The 22,132-nt window shown below is 38.8% G+C and overlaps 1 protein-coding gene across 2 annotated transcripts in view; it reads left to right on the top strand.

The window, feature by feature from the left end:
• The first annotated feature begins 304 nt into the window (after nt 1-304).
• The window catches only part of LOC126484270 (mitochondrial potassium channel ATP-binding subunit), a 119,040-nt gene continuing 97,212 nt past the window's right edge, over nt 305-22,132 (top strand). The window contains exons 1-2 of one of the 2 annotated variants that reach the window (XM_050107694.1): nt 305-379; nt 18,369-18,690. In XM_050107694.1, coding sequence (XP_049963651.1) covers nt 366-379; nt 18,369-18,690 — 336 coding nt within the window. In that variant the 5' untranslated portion in view covers nt 305-365. The other variant, XM_050107693.1, reaches the window with a different exon arrangement.

Consider the following 22,132-nt stretch of genomic DNA (forward strand, 5'->3'; position numbering starts at 1 on the left):
CTCCGATGTAAAGGGCTATAAACTAAGTGTGCACTCAAAGACGAGAAACAGGAGACTGAGCAAACAACTGTTACAGATACGTTTCGCTCGCCAGATTGGCGGGGATTTTCAGTCCAGTCGCTACGATCTGATTTACAACTATAGATTTGAGCAATTTTGTTCTAAACTTCAGTTCCTGTCTCTAGCATTGCGCAAATGACATATATTGTGCATCCTGATCCACATGTTGTTATTTCTTTGCGCAGATGTGATGTGCACAGACAGTACGAGTACTGGCGCCAATACCTGAACAACAATTTTTCGCACGAAATTTATCCACACAATAGCTAGTATTTATCGTCTGCTGGTTTGATGGTTTTTCGATTATGTTACTTTTGCTGTACGTTGCATAGCATTTAAGCCTTGCTAGTTGCCGTGTATAGTCCCTAATTCGCCCCTTTTTTGACTACCTGTTAACAGAAAGAAATTCGTTATTCCGTCTGAGCGCATTTCAAAGCAGCCGATTTTCTCAAATTTCCAGTTTCAGCCCGTTGGCAGTTCATTTCTATTAATCATTTGTTGAATAGCGGTACGTTGGTATTTGTGACTGGATGCCAATTGTATCGCGTTACGAAAGAGTTCGTAGTGTAGGGTATCAGTATGCAAATACTTTTTGTAACGGTTATGATAGAAGAGGCAGCTGAGTCACGTATAACAGTTCTGCAGTCGTAGATAAGAGACTCGTTTTTCTATGTAGAACTGTATTATTCACTGAAAGGAACTTCAACAAAACCAGGAGAGCTTTTACGTTTTCGAGTAACTTGCTCACTATACAGAAATCATGCTGTGGCGGCTGGGGATAGGTACATTCTGTTATTACAGGTAAGACTTACTGGTAGCAGGCACGATAAAAATACTAACAAGCTTAATAAGAAACATTTGCCTTCGTTTGCGTCAAAACACGCTAAATAATTGTTACATTAAGTCAGTCCTATGTATATTGGATTTTTTTGCGCATCTGTAGTTCCACAGTAGTATCGTAGCCTCTGATAAGTTAAAATACAACATATATATCAGTGACTTCGCGTACCGTAATCAAAAAGTCAAAGAAACAACAGGTCTGTTACTATGTGCGATTACCCGTTGCTTCCTTCCACACTGTAGGCTTATCATCAAGAAATTCAGACAACTGTAACACACACATCAGTACTCAAATTTTGACGCAGTGAATTAATTTATTGAGGCTGTCATACATTGAGATTAGTGTTGTAGGTAGCCCTCTCCTCTATTTTCCAGTTTCGTTTGTTTAGTGAAATGTTTGTTTGTTTATTTATGCGTTGATCCAAAAACTTTCCATGTTGTGGGATACAGTACTGCACAAATATTGTGTGTGTGCACTACCATTGCAGAGCTTGCACTGTCTTCTTTCAAGTGTCTTGTATTTCACATGTTCTAAAAACTGTGCTGGAGAATAGAGGCAGTGATCTAATAAGGATACCCTTAGGGTTTAGAAAGCTGAGACTGATGGGATAATGTTTACCTTATCCAGAAGACTGTTGTAAATTTGTATCACACTAAATGTAGTCGAAGTTTTAAAAACTGATGTTACTGAGTGAGTGAACATGAAAGTACTTTTTTGGCCTTTCATCGTGCTCACAGATATTAAGTTTTTTCTTTATGTATTATAATTTCTTTCTAATGTACTGACAAAATTTTAGCTTATACATACAGGGGAACGGGAGGATTGGTGGTTTTTGAAAGCCAGGTTTGCGAGAGTTTTTGTCGAACATCTTGGTTTGCCTCTGCATCTCTTTCCTCAGCTGAGAAAATGACTGATCTAGGTGGCGTATTATCCCAGAGGAGTAACAGAAGCATCAGATTCCACCCGTCAGTTTTGACCCTTGATGTCATCAATATAGCAGAAATGGCTACTTCCAATGTGTACAAAATGACCGTGACATCACTACATACGCACACACCAACAAACGTGAATGAAATTAAAAATGACACATTAACATCTTACTCCAAAAATAAAATGAAACTAACAGGACAACTGTCAAAAATTGGGCGTTTAGGGTGGGGGCAAGCTAAATATACAATAATAAAGAAACACTGCACCATCCCAAGGCAAATAATATCAAAAAATATTTAAATTACAGCATTCCGCTACACCACCAAAAAAAAGACAAGAATTGGAAATTTCCCTTGACCAGTACAGGTCAGTCATAGCTACCGATACCAAAAACCAAACACCTACATCAAAAAGTGGAATTGGACATTTCCCTTGACCTATATAGCTCAGCTGCAACTATCAGTACCAAAAGACCAACACCTACAACTCCAAAAAGTGGAACCAAAACCCCCACAACTCAAAAACACAAATACCCCATATTCACTACATCAATTAAAACACAATCGACCTACCATAAATACACAACACACAAGTCATCATAATTACTATACAATAAAACCAAAGAAAAAAATTAGTTACTAACAAAAGTCAGCACAACCAGTAATTAAAAAAGTTAGAGTTCTTTCCGCACAACAAACACCAAACTAATCAGACCTAACAAAAACGCCAAACACGTAAACAAAAAAGCACCTTAATCACTCACTGAAAACACTTCCGCAATCCACATTACCGCACCAACTACCTAAAATCAAAACTCAATGAACCCAGTACCACAAGATAAACTCAGCACGCCCACATCCACCACCAGAGGGCACCATCAAATACAACACAACATCTACAAACACAATAAAGTCGAAAACTGCTCGCCGATGTCACACACCACACTATTATGTCATGGGTCAAAGGAGACAGGTGGAATAGGAAGCTTCCATTGACCCATCACAGAATATAATTCAATACAGTAAGATGCTGTGAAAGTAGGCAATTCAGACAGTGTTAAAACTTGTTTCATCAGAAAGTAAGTGTAGTATACCATATTTTATTTACACCAATAATGGAAATTTGTGGATGGAACATTATATAAAATAAGGAAAAGGCAACAACTCACCTGTAGGGGACTTGTGTGGAGCATACCGTAGGAACACACAACTGAAAACAGTATTGACACTCTTTTGAGCTCGTGTTCTAATAAAAGTACCCACAATCACATAGGCACCCAAATACACACTCCTATGGCTATGGGGAGACTCACCATAGGCAGTGGAGTGTATGTGATTGGATATCTGTGTGGTCGTGTGTTTGAATATGTGTACTTTTACTAGAAAAACCATTTTTTATATATATATATATATATATAGAGAGAGAGAGAGAGAGAGAGAGAGAGAGAGAGAGAGAGAGAGAGAGACACACACACACACACACACACACACACACACGTCTATTGTAGATGAAGGCCTTAATGGTCGAAGACAATCTTTTTGTTGTACCTATCTACGACTCAGCATCTCCACTATATGGTGAGAAGCAACTTTCCTTTTCATAATATTGTTACATTCCATCCTGGATTTTCCATTATTTGTGTGTGTATGCCATTTGAAGTCGATGTGAAGCCAAATGTCTAAAAACTTTGTAGCCAAGGAATTTTGTTGGAGTTTGTTGCACTGATGTTGCATGCTTTAACTATTAAAAAGAAATTTAGAAACATTGTTTTGTTGTGTGACTGTTTACTTGGGCTGTAGTTTTATTTACAGCTGCTTATAGTTAACTTGAGTTGTGTAATAAAGATCCCCTAATGCTTTTAGTTATTTTAAAAATGATTTCGTGTAACTTGTGGAGTGACTTCATAAAGTAACTGTAGCCATTTCCATACTCATTCTTTGGCTTTAATGAAAAAATGACTGTATACTCACAACCATCAAAGTACTTCCTCTGAAAGCTGAACCAGTGAGAACAAAAAGGTAAAAGTAACATCCTCCAAAAACTTTGGCACCTCCAATAATCTGTTACATGTTTGGTGCACCAGCAACGTCAATAAGGTTCTGTACACAGCAATATAATGCCAATGAAGTGAAGTGCATTATGTCTCCTTGCCATTGCGGAGGCCTGTAAACTTAGGAAAAGTACATAAATAAAAATATATTATCACCATTAATCTTTTTATCTTCTTGTGAGGATAGTTAGTGGATTGTACGCTGATATTGATTCATATGAATTCTTCTGAGAGAATTACGTTTTCCCCTGATATTCCAATTGTCTTCCTCTTTTTAACAATTATAAAATATAAACCCTTCAAACAAAAGACTGTGCCCAGTATTTGATGGAAACACAGGTGACATCTATCTGCAAGAAGGTTAGCAAAATTGATCTGCAAAATTGCAACCCAATATCTTTGGCATCCATTGGTTGTAGAATTACATAACATATTAGCAGTTAAAACGTAATGAGATCTTGAACAGAATGACTACGTCCATGCCAGCCAGTGTGGATTCTAAAAACAGCCCAACCCAACTGAAAATTTTCTCAGGTGACATCTTGAAAGTCACTGGTCAAGGCAGACAGGTAGATCTGATATTTCTTGATGTCCAAAAAGCATTTGATATGGTACCATACGAAAGCTTATTTACGAATGTACTATCGTATGCAATATCAAGTGAAAATTGTGCTGAATTGACGAGTTCACAGTAGGGAGGATGTGACATGTTGACTATGATAGAAGTTGGAGATTAATATAGGAGTAATTTCAGATGTGTCCTAGGGAAGTGCGTTTGTACCCTTGCATGTGTGTTGTATATTAATGAACTTGCAGATGATAGTAATAGGGTCATTCCATGTCAGTTCAACCAGGAGCGTGCGGTAGCGTTCGCGCTTCCCACGCCCGAGTTCGATTCCCGGCGGGGTCAGGGATTTTCTCTGCCTTGTGATGACTGGGTGTTGTGTGCTGTCCTTAGGTTAGTTAGGTTTAAGTAGTTCTAAGTTCTAGGGGACTGATGACCATAGATGTTAAGTCCCATAGTGCTCAGAGCCATTTGAACCAATCAACCAGGGGCTCCAGCTCATAGTCTCAGATTTGACTGAAATTGAGTATACTAATTCTACCATGTACGGAACACTCATGTACAAAGTATTAGTTTCCCCTGCCAATTAGTTCCAGAATTATGACTTGTGAAAGAAGGTTGCGTGACCCGGAAATTGCAACCTGCATCTGGCAATCTATCTTCAGACCCAACTTCAGGTCTTAATAACTTTGGAACCATTCCACACAGTCCAGTGAAATTTTTACAACACAGTAACATCCATTTAAAGAACACACTCCATGAATCAAAACACCAACAACATATTTCTGAGGGAAAATAAAAAATTCCAAAATGCGATTAAAAAATGTAATACGTTAAAAGGTACATATTGTAGGTGCCCTCTACGCCAAATATAATTCACTCAAAAAGGGTATAAATTTTTTTGTGGTAAGCTTAATGTGGCCTAAACACACGCAGAACTCATCATGCCCATATCAGTCACAAAAACTGAGTTACATGCACATGAAAATACAAAAATTTGAAAAATTACCCGAAAAACATGGATTTTGGAAGTGTGGTAGCACAAAAGGGACAAGTGGTATCCAAGCCAAATTTCACACACTGCATAAGTAGACCATAATGATGCATATATCAAAATTTCAGCATGTTATTGCAAGACATTTGTGTACAATGGAAGTTGACAGATATATTTGGTGATGTGACCATTGTTCCACAACTCAGTTTTGTAAAAACATATCGTAAACTGTTCTGCCTGCTCTTATCCTCACCCACAACTGTTTAATCACTAAGCAACAACATATAGACAGATTAACACAACCTATCATTAATGTTTACTGCACCTCAACTGCTAAAAACCAGTCGATTGTGCTTCGAACAGAATTTCTCCCACACTTTAGCTACTGTACTCTGTACATTGAGTGGCAAATTCTACTGTCTTCCTGACACTGTGGTAGGAACTGGAACTGTCATAAGAATATGTTCAAAAGGAATCCAACACCTGTCTGCTAAACGTGGCCAATGAAATGATCTTGCTGATGCCATGAAGTTCACCAATACATCACCTTCTCCTTCACAGCACTCTGCAACACATCCTAAGTACCATTTGTCATTATAAACAGCAATAACATAGCAACCTGGTTGTATGGTGCTTCTTTTGCTTCTGAATCGTGAGTCAGACACACTGTGAAGACACATGTTGTGCATGAACCTATAGTTATAACCGGACAGTCTGCTCATCTGCACATTGTCAGAGTCTGCTGGAGAGAAGTGATGATGACTCCTAGTGGCTGCAACAGTTTTAACGTGTTCTTGTCTGCTTTTTAGCAACTCTCGACTCATTTCACCTCATCTTTGGAATCTTAGAATGATTGTTTGCCAGAGATATTTTTCTTTATCCAGGTAAATAATTGAAGAGGTGTTAGAATGTGACCTTCTGTAGGGTGCTGCAGACTAGCTCGTGATGCCATGCGCTTAATGGCAGCACCAATACCATCACATACATTTTTACCATAACTTGTTGCAAAAAATTCCATTCTGCGTGAATCTTAAAATCATGGTAATGCATGCATACATTTTTGAGATAGTTTTTGTACTGACTAGCTGCCCCATCACTGAAGTATTTCGTAAAATGTATGTGAGGCAGCTTGTTTTTCACATATGTCATGACAGTGCGAATGTGGGCATGAACTGCAATGGCATCATGAATTAAACAGTCATTAAAAACGCACAGGTTCATGACGGACACATCACCTGATTCACCTTTATAGTAAATCACAAATAGCTGGAGAGTTGCTTGACTGTTGTCCCAATGATATCCTTGGATGGCATCTTGAACTATAAATGCATACTGCACGAACAGTCCACGGGTATACTGCCGGTTCATAGTGTCCAACGGGCACAATATTTCGGTGATCAGACATGTTGCAATCGTCAGGTGCGCTGACGAACTGAGCTCCTGAGGGCGGGCGGCCGATTTAAATCCCCTCCCCCCGCGGGCCGCTCTCTTTGCCGTTCGCGCCCGCCCTCAGGAGCTCAGTTCGTCAGCGCACCTGACAACGGCGACATGTCTGATCGCCGAAATATTGTCTCCATTGGACACTATGAACCGGCAGTATACCCGTGGACTGTTCGAGCTACAAATACGCCGGGAGAAACTGAAGAATCATATAAATGCATAATTTTCAGAAAAGTCTAATATTACTATAATTTCATCTTGTTTCAAATTATCCTTACAAAACTGGAGATAAGCCGATTGTGCTGTTACTGTGAAGCTGTGTGTGGCCAGTTTGTCCGTTTTTTGACAACACATTTCTACAAAATCTTCCACTGTACTTTGCTTTGTTTCAAGACTTGTGCGATCCATGTGTGTCCATTGTTTATAAGAAACAAGTTCATTGTCATCCATAAGGAGTTCACCATACAGCTTGTTATTTGTGTGTTCTGTAAGATTTGCCTTACCAGGACACTTTTCACACCTGTGTGTCATGCACTGGTAGGAACTGATGTCACACTCTAGCAGCTTCATTGCACCTTTGTAATCCAGACCAGAATCCTTTATAGCAGCAAACATCAGCTTAGCATTTCGATGGGTCTCACATACATAAACATTGTGTGTGCCCCTTGCAGTTACAGGCACAACACATTTTGGCCGAAGATTGAAAAAAGATGATAAACCTACTTTGGTATTGGGATACTTTTCCTTGAATTCTGAATATAGTTCTGATATGTTGCATAGCAACAGTCTTTTTTTGCATCTGTTCACGTACATTTCCCATTTTCACCGTTGCATAGTCTTTTTTTTTTTTCAGGCATTATTCGGCTGTAGTCACTATTTTCATAAAACTCTGACACTAGCACCTTTATTTCTGAACTCAATTGCTTACCCTGAGCCTGTGGAAGTTTTGGAAGCACTCCTTGGGTAGCTTTTATTTTCCTAGCTTGCTTTACCATATATGTAGAAACATTGAATTCCTTTGCAGTGTAGTCAATAGACCAGCTGGAAGGTGCAAGGGTAAGAATAGCTACTTTTTTCTGGCGTGTGGATATGGCACATTTTTCTTTCAAATCATGCACAATTTTGTCCAAATCAGAGCATTTCTGGCATGATTTCTGTTCCTTTGGAGCAGACAGTTCTTCCTCTTCCAGCATAAATGTGTCAGCTATTTCTTGTAGTTTTCTTCTACCATAGCTGGGCATATCTCTTTTCCCAACTTTGTGTGTCATCGTGGGAGACAAACCAAGGGCAGTCACTGAAGTATTTAATTGCTCATCCGCTGTGGTTGTAGGTGGCTGATACTCTTCGTCACTGTCATGTAAATTATCAGAATATTCTTCATTTTCTAGCAGTGTAACACACCTGGAACATAACTTTTGTCCTGGTTTCAGGTTAAGTCCCATGCACTGGTTCACTTTCAATACTGATTTTATATCAATTTCTCTGAGGCTACACTTCACTGTCTTCTTATGAATCCGAAATGGATCAGAACAACTTCTTTGTAGGAAAGAATACTTATCCAGAAACACTTTCATATGATGATAACAAACACTAAAGTTTCCTGGAACTGTACTTCTTGTGCCCACAGTGTGTGTCCCGGATCTCCATAGCAACAAATATTGGCCCGATTCATCCAGATTATACAGTACAAAGTGGATTATACAGTACAAAGCGACTACCACATTTTGTTCCATATATTGTTTTATGACATTCAGATGCTTGTGCTCTACCAATACTGCAACTTGTTTGAACAAAAACACCACTAGTACACTCATCTGTCTCCATACTGACTTTCCACAACAGTACTGACCAGTCTGAACTAGAATCTTCAAAACATGAGTAACCTGTAATTGTTGCTTATTTCCTTTGTTGTTCCAGCCTAACAATGACTCATTCTGTCCCTGAAAACTACCATTGTTTAACTTTCTGTTGCCTAATGGTTCCAAACAATTGCTGCAGCTTTATCTGAAACAAGCTGTCTGCATCATTGCTATTACTTGCTAAATCGTGTTAAAAGAAACGTAACCAAATACATCTCTGTCAACTTTTATTGTACGCAAATGCCTTACAATAACAACTTGAAATTTTGCCACATATTATATTATGGTCTACTTATGCAGTGTTAGAAATTTGGTTTGGATATCATTTGTCCCTTTTGTGCTACCACACTTCGAAAATCCACGTTTTTCAGGTAATTTTTCAAATTTTTGTATTTTCATGTGCATGTAACTCTGTTTGTGTGACTGATATGGGCAAGATGAGTTCTGTGTGTGTTTAGGCCACATTAAGCTTACCACAAAAAAATTTATACCCTTTTTGAGTGAATTATATTTGGCATAGAGGACACCTACAATATGTACCCTCTAACGTATTACATTTTTTTAATCACATTTTGGAATTTTTTATTTTCCCTCAGAAATATGTTGTTGGTGTTTTGATTCATGGAGTGTGTTCTCTAAATGGATGTTACTGTGTTGTAAAAATTTCACCGGGCTGTGCGGAATAGTTTCAAAGTTATTAAAACCTAAAGTTGCGTCTGAAGATAGATTGCCAGATGCGGGTTGCAATTTCCGGGTTACGTCACCTTCTTTCACAAGCCATAATTCTGGAACTAATTGGCAGGGGAACTTAAAATTTTGTAATGAGTGTTCCACGCTTGGTAGCAATGGTGTGCAACATTTCAGCCAAATCTGAGACTATCAGCTGAAACATTTTCTCAAATAGCCTGGATTGACATGGAATGACCCAATAGCAACATCAGATCTTTTGCAGGTGAATAGGTTACCTACAATGAAGTATTGTTTGAAAAAAGCTGTGTAAATATTCAGTCAGATCTTGATAATATTTAAGAATGGTGCAGTGGTGGTCAGCTTACAGTATCAGTCTGAAATGTATTTTACTCAATATCATACACTTATTAACGAAAATACAATCGTGTGGAATGTGAAGTGAAATTTGTTGCTAGACTGAGGAGTTCTTGGATGGAGAGTCATTTACAGATGTAAGTGTAACTTGAGGTGTGCACTAGATAAGATAACTGTGTTCTACACGTACATTCAGATGTACGAGGAGTGTTTTTTAATTAAGTACCATTTTGAAATTAAAAAAAGACATGCTAAGATATCTCAATAATTTTATTTTTACATGAAAGCATGTACCTTAATCTACTTTTCTACATAATTTCCGTCAGTATTGAGGCACTTGTCATAACGTTGTACCAGTTTTTGAATAACCTCCTCATAGAAGTCTGCCGCCTGACTTGTTAACCACTGCATCACCACTGTTTTGACTTCGTCATCGTCTTGAAGACGCTGACCAACCAGGTGTTTCTTCAAGTGCAGGAACAGATGGTAGTCACTGGGCACAAGATCGGGGCTGTACGGAGGATGATTTCGAGTTTCCCATCGAAAAGATGTGATAAGATCTTTGGTCTGATTCACCACATGTGGACAGTCATTGTCCTGCAGCAAAATGATGCTGTTGCTCAACTTCCATGGACTGTTGCTTTAATTCTAGTGTGACGAAGGCCACCCATGTTTCATTGCCCATAACAATTTGGCTTAAGAAATCATCACCGTCGTTCTGGTACCACTCAAGGAAGGTCAATGCACCGTCTAAACATGTGGTTTTGTGCACATCCATCAACAATTTTGATACCCAATGTGTGCACAATTTTCGGTAATTCAAGTGCTCGTTCACAGTGTCATACAAAACACTACGAGAAACATTAGGAAACTCATCTCGCAAGGAGGAAATCATAAAGCATCTGTTTTCTCTCAACTTATTGTCCACTTCCTGCACCAAACTTTCATTAACGACTGAAGGATGCCCACTCCATTATTCATCATGCACATCTTTAAATGCTCTCACCTACTTTCTTACCATTCCATTACTCATAATATTTTCTCCGTAAACTGCACAGATCTCACAATGAATATCGATCACTTTTAGGCCTTTAGCATTAAGAAATCTTATAACAGCTCGTACTTCACAGTCAGCGGGACTCAGGATTATCGGAGACATCTTAAACACTCAGTACACAACATAAACAGAAAGAATCAGACTGTAATGGCGTCAGTGCGTAGATTAAGGACAGGCTTTCATGTAAAAATAAAATTATTGAGATATCTTAGCACATCTTTTTTTAATTTCAAAACGTTACTTACTTAAAAAACATATCTTGTACATAGATTCTCCGCAAGCCACTGTACGGTGCATGGCGGAGTGTACCCTGTACCACTACTAATAATTTCATGTTCTGTCCCACTCACAAATAGGGCGAGGGAAAGTGCCTTCATATGAGCTCTAATGTCTTGTAGCCTATCTTATCTTTGTGGTCCTTATGTGCAGTAGATGTTGGTGGCAGTAGAATCATTTGGCAGTGAGCTACAGATGCCAATTCTCTAAACTTTCTCAATAGTTTTTCTCGAAAAGAATGTCATCTGCCCTCAAGGGGTTCCCATTTGTGTTCTCGAAGCAACTCCATAATGCTTACATATTGTTCAAACCTACAGGCAACAAATCTAGCAGTCAGCCTCTTAATTGTTTCGACATACTCATTCAAACTGACCTAGTGTGGATTCCAAACCCTCAAACAGTATTCAAGAATAAGTCAAACCAGTGCCCTATATGCTGTCTCCTTTACAGATGAACCATACTTTTCTAAAACTTTTCCAACAAACTAAGGTCAAACATTTACTTTCCCTACCACAGTTCTCGCATGCTCATTGCATTTCATATTGATTTGCTACATTGTGCCCAGATATGTCAAGCAGTACACCACTAATGCAGCATCTGAATATTACATGTTTGTTTTTCCTACTCAGCTGCATAACTTACATTTTTCCACATTGAGAGCCACCTGCTCAGCTGCTTGTGTTCTGTATCAGTAACCTTGCTGACAACATTCATACCACCTGAGATTTTTCGCAGATGATGTCGCTATCTGTAATGCAATACTCTCTCAAGAAACTGCAGAAATATTCAGTAAGATGTTGATAAAATTTCAAAGTTGTGTAAGGATTGGCAACTACTTTAAAGTTTCATAAATGTAAAATTGTGCACTTCACAAAATGAAAGAAAAAAAAAAAATATTGTTAGCAATATTACTAAACTACAGTTGGTCAACTCAACAATTGCCGGTGTGTTACAATTTTTGGAGGTATTTTTGTAGATAAGAGAGACTTTGATGAGAAACTTTGGTTCAAAGATGTAATATTTGGGAAATTTAATCAGTCTGCAAAGGAGATGGCTTACTAAACACTCGCATGATCCATTCTCAAATATTACTCAAGTGTTTGGGGCCTGTACCAAACAAGACAAATAGGGGATATGCATTGTATACAAAGAAGAGCAGCATGAATAGTCACAGGGTTGTTTCACCCATTTGAGAGTGACAGGGATGACCAAAAACCTGAACCTGGTGGACACTTACAGATATATGCAAACTATCCTGAGAAAGCATACTTACAAAGTTGCAAGAACTAGCTGTAAGTGATGAATCTTGTAATGTACTACAGTACCCTACATAATGAACCCTGTAGTGACCTATGTGATTAGACTAATTACAGCACCCACAGATTGATTGAAGTACCCATTCAGTTGGAACACTAAGAAATCCTAGAATGTGGTAGAATAGCAAGTACCCTTTGCAGGTGCTTCACAGTGATTTGTAGAGTATGTATGTAGGTGCAGAAGAGAGGCAGCAGCCTTAACAGTAGATGCAGTGACAACAGTCCAGATGTTTGACTGAAGTGGCATTGTAAAATTAACCGACATGACATTGTTATGTTAGTGCTGCAGTTACTGAAAAAAAAAAGGAGAAACATATTTCCCAAGGACTTTAACTCTTCTCAGTGGTTTAATGACGGTGGAATCCAACTGGATAAACACTTCAGTTGGAAATTACTCCCTCATTCCTATGGATATTTGCATTGGTAAGAAAGCGGATTTCACATTCTAAGATGTTGGAGTTTGAAATATTGGATCCTTTATACTTATAGGTATGTTATAGAACTTAAGGGAAATGCAGGTTACATATTGTGGGAACTGGTGAAATGAGATGGCAGGAAGAACAGCATTTCACACCAGGTGAGTACAGCAGGAGAGGGCAGAGGAGATGCACATGGAAAACAGGAAGGAGGTGATGGACAGAGAGAGAGGGAAGGAGGAGGAGATGGACAAAGAATGGGGTTGGGAGAGATGGAGAGAGACAGGTGAGAGGCAGAGATTAAAATGTATATCCAACTCCCATACACATTAGAAATATGTGCTTGTTTCATTTCTTTCTTTTCGATTTAAGCGACGGGCACAGCAAAGTGGGGTCAGGTACAGGTAGGTGTTTATAAAATTGGCTGAGCACACAAATGGACACAGAAAAGTTTTCTGTCATGGGGACACACAGTGCCCAGTTGCTGAGCATGCTCTGCAGCATGGCTCAAATGGACGGAATGCCTCCTAGACCATATGGGTACTTGAATCCTCCCACCTGGTGTTAGCTTCTCTGAACTGTGGAGATGGCATTTGGTCTTCTACGTATCCTCACATCCCGCAACTCTCATACTCTCATGGACTTGAACTCTATTTTCTTCTATTTATTTTTATTGTACTTACCTGTCTCCTTTTGTGATTTGCTCCAAGTTCTTGATCATTTTACTTATCATTTATCTCTTCTTAATGTATATTTATGCTGCTCGCCATTAAAATTACAGTACCTTGAACGTAGCATGTGACAATAGTCAAATTTGCGCGAAGTGTGCTATGTGCTTGGATATGGAAGTTGTTAGCATTCCAGTGTGCCTGTACAAAGTAGGTAGCAGTAATGCCATCTGCACTTTGTATACAGGGTGACCCAAAAGTCAATTAACATTTGACAGTGCACTAATTCACAGAATAATATAGGTAGAAAGATAAAACTTGACACACGTGCTTGAAATGACGTGAGGTTTTACTGAAACCAAAGTAGAGTGCAAAAAGTGGCCAACAATTGATACTGGACAGGAACATGTCAGTGATGCCACACGAGAATTGTGCATGAAATGTTTAGCACATCGTTTGGTGGGGATAACATGCTGAGTCACCACTTAAGTCACGCTTGACCTCGCACATCCCCAGACCTCAATGTGTGTGGTTATTGGTTGTTTCCATTACCTGAAGTCGGAAGTCTCCGGCAATTGCATTACCTCATTAGGAATGCTAAAAGACTACATCCGACGGCAATTTCTCACCGTACCTGCCGATATGCTGTATGGTGCTGCTCTCAACATTGTCCCTTTACTATAGGTATTGTTGATAGATGACGACCGACACAATGCGAATTTGTTATAAGTTACCTTGTCTTTTCTACAAATCAATTGTTATCCTAATTATTGCTTTTGTGTTATATGAAGCACAATTTGTTGGTTGTTTCATGCACTTATTTGGTTTCAGTAAAACCTCTTGTCATTTCAAGCATATGTATCAATTTTTACCTTTTCACTTGCATTATTCTGCAAACCAGAAAAAAAAAGCACATGTCACACCTCTCTAGAAGGATGGTGGTAGAAGTGATCCACAAACCTACCATCCAATATCCTAGACACTGTTGTGTTGTAGAATCTTAGAACATATTCTGAGCTCAAACATAGTGAGGTATCTTGAACAGAACAACCTTCTCAATGCCAACCAGTATGGATTCCAAAAGCATCAGTCATGTGAAACCCAACTTGCACTTTGCTCATGTGACAGACTGGAAGCTGTGGATTTACAGCAGTCAGGTAGATGCAGTGTTTATTGATTTTCAAGTGTGCTCCAGGGGAGTTTGTTGAGACTCTTGCTGTTCATGTTGTATATTAATGACCTTTCAGATGATATTAATAACAACCTCAGAAAGTAGTTATCTACAATGAAGTATTATCTGAAAGAAGCTGCATAAATATTCAATCTTGATAAGATTTCAAAGTGGTGAAAAGATTGGCAGCTTGCTTTAAATGCTCTGAAATGTGAAATTGTGGACCTCACAAAATAAAAAAAAATGAAAAAATAGTATTATATGACTATAATATCAGTGAATCACTGTTGGAATTGGCCAACTCCTACAGCTACCTGGGTGGAACACTGTATGGATATGAAATGGAATGATCACATAGGCTCATTCATTGGTAAAGCAGGTAGTGGCCTCCAGTTTATTGGTAGAATACTGGGGAAGTGCAATCAGTCTACAAAGGAGATTTCTTAAAAATCACTTGTGCTATCCATCCGAGAATATTGCTCAAGTGTGTGGGACCCCTTCCAAACAGGACTAACAGAGGATATTGAACTTATTCAGAGATGAGCAGCGCGAATGGTCGCAGGTTTGTTTAACCTGTGGGAGAATATCACAGAGATACTGAAGAACTGAACTGGGAGACCCTTGAAGATAGACGTAAACTATCCCAAGAAAGTCTATTAACAAAGTTTCAAGAGCTGGCTTTAAATGATTACTCTAGGAATATACTATAATCCCCTATGTATCACTCACATAGGGATCATGAGGATAAGATTAGAACAGTTACAGCACACACAGAGGCAGTCAATCATTCTTCTTGCCCGCATCTCGTGGTCGTGCGGTAGCGTTCTTGCTTCCCACGCCCGGGTTCGATTCCCGGGTTCGATTCCCGGTGGGGTCAGGGATTTTCTCTACCTCGTGATGGCTGGGTGTTGTGTGCTGTCCTTAGGTTAGTTAGGTTTAAGTAGTTCTAAGTTCTAGGGGACTGATGACCACAGATGTTAAGTCCCATAGTGCTCAGAGCCATTTGAACCATTTTAATCATTCTTCTCATATGTGAATGGACTGGGAAGAAACCCCAGTAACTTGTAAAATGGGTTGCACCCTGTGCATGCACCTCATGGTGATTTGCAGAGTATGAATGTACATGGAGAACTATTTAATTTTCAAATGTTAATGAACTTTCGGGTCACACTGTCTAAAGCAATCTTACAAACCTGGTTTCTCAGTCAGCTATTGTATTTGAATGTTGGTCTTTTATGAGAAGTCTATTTTATACCTCATGTAAAGAGGAACATCACCCAGTATGTGGTGGAATTTAACAGTGGCAGGATTGTGGCCCATGATGACAGCATTTTATTGCAGTATTGCTCATAGGGCTTTTCAGGATCATAAGACTGCCATGTGAAAATAGAATGAATGAAGTCAGAAGGATCACACTTAATGCTATGTGGGATCTCAGCAGCCTCGTGTGACTAGTGGCTGAGGGGAGACATTGTTCATTCATTGTGCAGGAGTGTACAGCTATATAATGTACCTCGAGTGTTGTTCTCATTTGCAGTAAGAACAGTATACACACAGTAGCATCTGCATTATTACAGACTGTCAGCATAGCAACCATTGTTGTGACTTCTCTTGGCACAGTAACAGAGGGGGTGTGCTGAGAATGGTGCACCCAGTAACAGCAGAGGCAAAGTAGTGGCACAGAGTAATGTTATCAGTCAATACCCAGTTCTGTGTCACAGTGGACATATCCTTATGAGAAGGATGCAAGGAGAGTGAATATTGCCAAATAGCATTCCTCATTATCATGCATATCCAGCACCAGGTGTAATGATATGGGATGCCGATTGGGTACATGACACAACCGCCTCCGGTTTGGATAGCCAGTAATTTGGACAGCAGTTGTTATGTTTGACTTCTAAGGCCAGAGGCTGTGCCTTAGTCCCTGTGATGTTATATTTCAATGAGATAATGTGAGGCCATGTGTTGCCTGTGCTGTCCTGACATACTTAGATACAGAGGTTGCCAGACTGTTGCACAGGTCAAAACATTCTCCATATTTTGCACCCACTGAAACATCTATCACATGTCGCTGAGAAAAAACGTGTGCCACAACTCGCCAGCCACTGTTTGATGAAATGTGGCATCAAGTTTAAGCAGCCTGGAATGACATCCCCGTATCTGCTACCCAAGTTAGTTTGACCCATTGCCTAGCCAGGTTAGTGCTATTTTTCCTGCCAGAGTTGACAGTTCTGTGTACTATATTTCGGACTCTGTGTAGTACCAGATCACCTGCAAATTCAATCCTGCATTCTTCCCACTGCAATTTATATGCAAAATTTCATTATTTATTGTTCTTCCTGTTTTAACCCTTTCATGGTTAAAATTTGTTTTGCATGTATTTGAAAAATAAAAGATCATAAACTATCTTCGTTTCTGATAAATGTTTCAGTTTCACTATCAAAAAAATTTTAAGGTGATCAATCTTGAAAGTCAGTGAAGTGGGACACACATGTCCTACAAACCTTACTATATCCATGTTTTCATGTGAACCAAAGATTTTCAGAGTTATAGTTGTAATTTTAGAATGATTGTATCAGGATGGCAAATATGGAAAGAAGTGTAACAAATTAGTACCAAAACGCATTTATTCTTCTGACAGTAAAAAACATGAGTTTTCAACAGAACATTTGAAGATGGATGTGACATAACACAAACCAGTATTTTCTACATTGTTCCAAGTTTTCTGGTGCATGTATGTCCCACTACATACAAACTATGTACAAACCAGCAGAATGACAGATGTGTAGTGATGTTTCAGAACAGTGTTTATTATGTATAAGTAAACACTATTAGTCACTTCAGACATTCCTGGGAATGGTGAAGATGGTGACTTGATCTGATTTCCGTAAAGCAAACACTCACAGCCTTCTATATGTCCCTCCCATGGTGCTTAGTATGTTTCTCCAAGTTTCAGAAGCACCTAGCTACGTGGTAGCAGTAAACAGATATGAAAGACAGGTGTCCCATAACTCAGATCTGTGTGTATTACTTTAGTACCACAAAAGGGTTGACTGAAGCTGGCACAGTGCTCACAAGTGTACTATAATTGACGTCTTACTCTCTGATGCCTTTCCCTTTATCTCTTCTCCCCTTGTCATTGCAACATCCTGAATCCTGAGGTCAGAGATACCTGCACCTTCCCCTAATCTGTCCCTCTTTACACCCTTTGAAGAAAAAATAAAAAGGGGAAAAAAAACTATTCCAAAAGCTGGAATAGTGTGTGTGTGTGTGTGTGTGTGTGTGTGTGTGTGTGTGTGTGTAATTTAATTTTAGTTAAATCTGTTTATTGGCTTGTCTTTCACACCAACACAAACTACTGTTTCCCACCTTCTGCTTCACTATGTGTGACCTTTTTATAATCAGGCTGTTGTGTTTCCTTTTTCCTTCTACTGGTGGCACTTCCTTTATATATTGAGCTACTATTCCTGTACATGATCCATGCTTATATTTATTATAAATTGTTGATAAGGGAAAGACAGTTTTAAATTATATGAATTGGAACTGGTTTATAAAACCACCTAGTTTTTAGTTACTTGCACTAGTAACTCAAAATTATTAGGTTTTCTAAACCAGTTTCAAGTTAGAAATATTGCAGTGTTTACCTGGCATGTAATTGCAAGTCTGTTTTCTTTGCTTCAGGAACATCACCACTCCTAGATATGGTCTTCAGATGCAGAAATCACTTGTCAAGAAACCTGTTCTACAGAAGCAAGGACATATTCAGCAGAAAGCATTTAGTCATCAATCAACCCCTAAAGTGTCACTGAAACTGAGCCTCGGTTTTATAACTGCTCTTGGAATAAGGCACTGGGCAGGCAATTTGAAAGTTCTATGTCAAGCTAGCAATGAAGGCACCAGGCTTGTTGGAGTAGACAGCCAAATTCCCGAGCCCAGTTTCGACTGGAAGAAGTTCTTGGGGATGCTGTGGCCACACGTTTGGTACCTCTTGGCAGCTGTGGCGGTGTGTGTAACTCCTCATCATACCTAAAGGTTCATTCAGGATATTTCTCCCTAAATTTCAGCATACTGCATTGGCTTCAAAATTAATTACTTTATTAGATTATACTTGTCAGTGTACTGTTTGACCTTTTGGTAAATCTTAAGAGTTATTTATGTGGATTCTACCTTGATTTCACATTTTTATTGTACTTAATCACGTAGTTTTAACATCTTTTGTGTCTGATTAATCACAATAAAAATGTGATATATACTACTACTACTACTACTACTACTACTACTACTAGTATTACTACTGCATATCAAACAAAACTGTAGGAGACATAAATTTCTGTTACATCACACTTGAATTAAACTTTCTGTAGGTAATATTTTTCAACAAAGATAAATGTTATGTTAGGTTGAGGAATGTCATCTTTACAAGGTAAAGCATTTTTAGTCTTATGGTATTCTCGGAGCTGCATATGTACATGTGTGGCTTTGTGCTCCTCTTGTCCAGTGCAGAGTACTAGGTGTATGGGTTATTAGAAGTGGAAAATCTTGTTCCTCATTAAGAGACACATGCTGTTGGGAAGTGGAATACCTGACAGATTCATTTGATTGAATTTGACACAGAGATGGCAGCTTCTATCTATTGGTAATGAGGTGCATGTAATATTTTAAGCAAGTATTGTCTTGTAATTGTGGTTATCTTCAAGAGGTTAAGTTGTTGCTGTGACCTCCAGTCAAAGACTGATTTGATGCAGCTCTCACTCTAGTCTGTCCTATGCAAGCCTCGTCATCTCCAAATCACCACTGCAACCTTCCATTTGAATCTACCTACTGTATTACTGCCTAAGTCTCCTCCTCCCCTCCGACCAAGTTGCCATATTGACTATTCCTCACTGTCTTTGGGTATGTCCCTTCTTTTCATAGGTGTTCACACTGCAACAAGTGGGATACAGTTCTCTCTCTCTCTCTCTCTCTCTCTCTCTCTCTCTCTCTCTCTCTCTCCCCCTCCAGAATTATCATGCATTTGTAGAAGCAATTCCTTGTGATTCTGCTAAACATCTCATTTAGCCCTATAAAATTTAGCTCTTGTGGCATGACACACCTCAAAACTAACCAACTCATTTATATGAAAAATGGCAAAATTAGAGTCTTGCAGCCCATGCATAAATTTCTGGTGTCACATTTGCTTCTTTTAGTCAGATTCTGCCATAAGTTTATTTTCTTCCCAGTTTGATTCAGTAACACCTCATCCATTATTCAATCTGCCCATATAATCTGCAGCATTCTTCTGTAGCACCACATTCGAAAGGCTTCTATTCTCTTCTTGTCTGAACTTTTTATCACCTAGATTTCACTTCTGTACAAGGCTACACTCCAGACATTTACCTTCATAATAGACTTCCTAACATTCAAACAGGTATTAGATGTTAATAAATTCCCCCTTTTCAGAAATGCTTTTCTTGCTATCGTCGGTTTGCATTTTTATCCTCTCTACTTTGGTCTTCAGTAGTTACTATGCTGCCTAAATAGCAAAACTCGTCTAATGCTTTCTGTGTCATTTCCTAATCTAATTCCATCAGTGTTACCTGATTTAATTTGACTGCATCCCATTACCCTTTTTTTGTTTGTTCATCTTATAATCTCTTTTCAAGACACTATCCAGTCCATTCAACTGCTCTTCCAAGTCCTTTGCTTTCTCTGGAAGAATTACAATGTCATCAGTAACCTTCAATGCTTTTTTTTCTTCTTGAACTTTAATTCCCTTACAAATCTCTCCTTGGTTTCCTGTATTGTTTGCTCAAGGTACAAACTGCATAACTGAGGGACAAGGTACAACCCTACCTCACCCTCTTCTCAACCACTGCTCTCTTTGACCTTCGACTCCTCTGACTGCAGTCAATTTTCTGTACATGTTGTAAGCAGAGATATGCTCCCTGTGTTTTTTCCCTGCTACATTCAACATTTCAAAGAGTGTAGTCCAGTTAAAAACTTACTAATGCTATAAACAAAGTTTCGCCTTGCTTCAACGTATCTTCTAAGCTATGATATAGGTTCAGGGCTAAATATCGCAGAATGCTCCAAATTTTTAGGTACGCATATTGATGAAAACTTGAACTGGAAGAAGTGTGTTACTGAGCTTCACTAACAATTAAGTTCAGAACTTTTAACATTGTAGCGCATCAGCAAATAATTTAATGATTATAAAGAATCCGCCTCAATTGCAAATAGAAACCAGATGTTGACCTACGTTTCAGCGTGGATAACCACGCCTTCTTCAGAACACACTAAAACTACAAACTGCCTAAAGAGGCATGGTCCAACATTAATACAGAACACCCAGTGTTGGACCATGCCTCTTTAGGCAGTTTGTAGTTTTAGTATGTTTCAGAGAAAGCATGGTTATCTGTGCTGAAACTTAGGTCAGCATTTGGTTTCTGTTTGCAATCAAGGTGGATTCTTTATAATCATTAAATTAAGTTCAGCTTCTTTTGGTCTTCATATAATTGCTAGTCTTGGAAACAAACAAATCATCCTTTGACATATTTAGCATATTTCTACTCAGTAATTTTTTATGGAACAATTTTCTGAGCTAACTCATCACTTAGCAAGAAAGTATTGATTTCATGTAGGAGTTGGACATTTTAACTGCACCATCACAATACCTATCCACAAATAGTTCTGCTGTACCATATATGCATGTGCTTTCTTATTCTCCAACCACATCCACCAACCAGCAGCAAATGAGCACCCTCCCCTTCATTACCTACTGTATGCTGGAGTGCCACAGCATTATCATAACATCTACCAGGGCTTTTACTACCCTCTATTATACTCTGAAATGAAGACCATCTTGCCCAAATGAAATAATCCATCACAATTTGAGAAAAATAGTGATACCCATATCTACAACATTAGAGGAAAAAATCACGTTTATCATCAATTATCAAAGCTGCCAATAGCTCAGAAGGGAGTTTAGTATGCAGCAACAAAATTTTTTGATCGTTTGCCCAATACCATAAAATGTCTGATAGGTAGCAAAGCAAGGCAGCAAATATAATCTAAAATCATTTCTCCTGGATAGCTCCTTGTACATGGACAAACTTTGTTTAAAAGTTGGTAGCCTGTTTTGGGGAGGGGGCATGGGACGAGTTTTTAAGTGTAGTGGCATAAGAAGAACTAAAAAAAAGTGTTAATATTAATAAACTTAATCATGTATACGTGTAAACTGACGCATTCCAAATCATTCTGACAAAAGAATCATTCAAATGATTTGTGGAACATATAGCTAACTCTTATCTCAACACAGCCCTTTCTCATGGATGGGACTGACTGGCATCAGAGCTCTTATTGCACATTGTAGGGGACATTCCACATCACTGCTAAGCTCACATGAGAGCTAGGATTTGCCACATTGTCAGTACCTGTTTTGTTCTTTTGTAGGAGAGTTGCTAGCT

The sequence above is a fragment of the Schistocerca serialis genome, chromosome 6 (assembly GCF_023864345.2).
Source record: "Schistocerca serialis cubense isolate TAMUIC-IGC-003099 chromosome 6, iqSchSeri2.2, whole genome shotgun sequence".
Classification (NCBI taxonomy): domain Eukaryota; kingdom Metazoa; phylum Arthropoda; class Insecta; order Orthoptera; family Acrididae; genus Schistocerca; species Schistocerca serialis.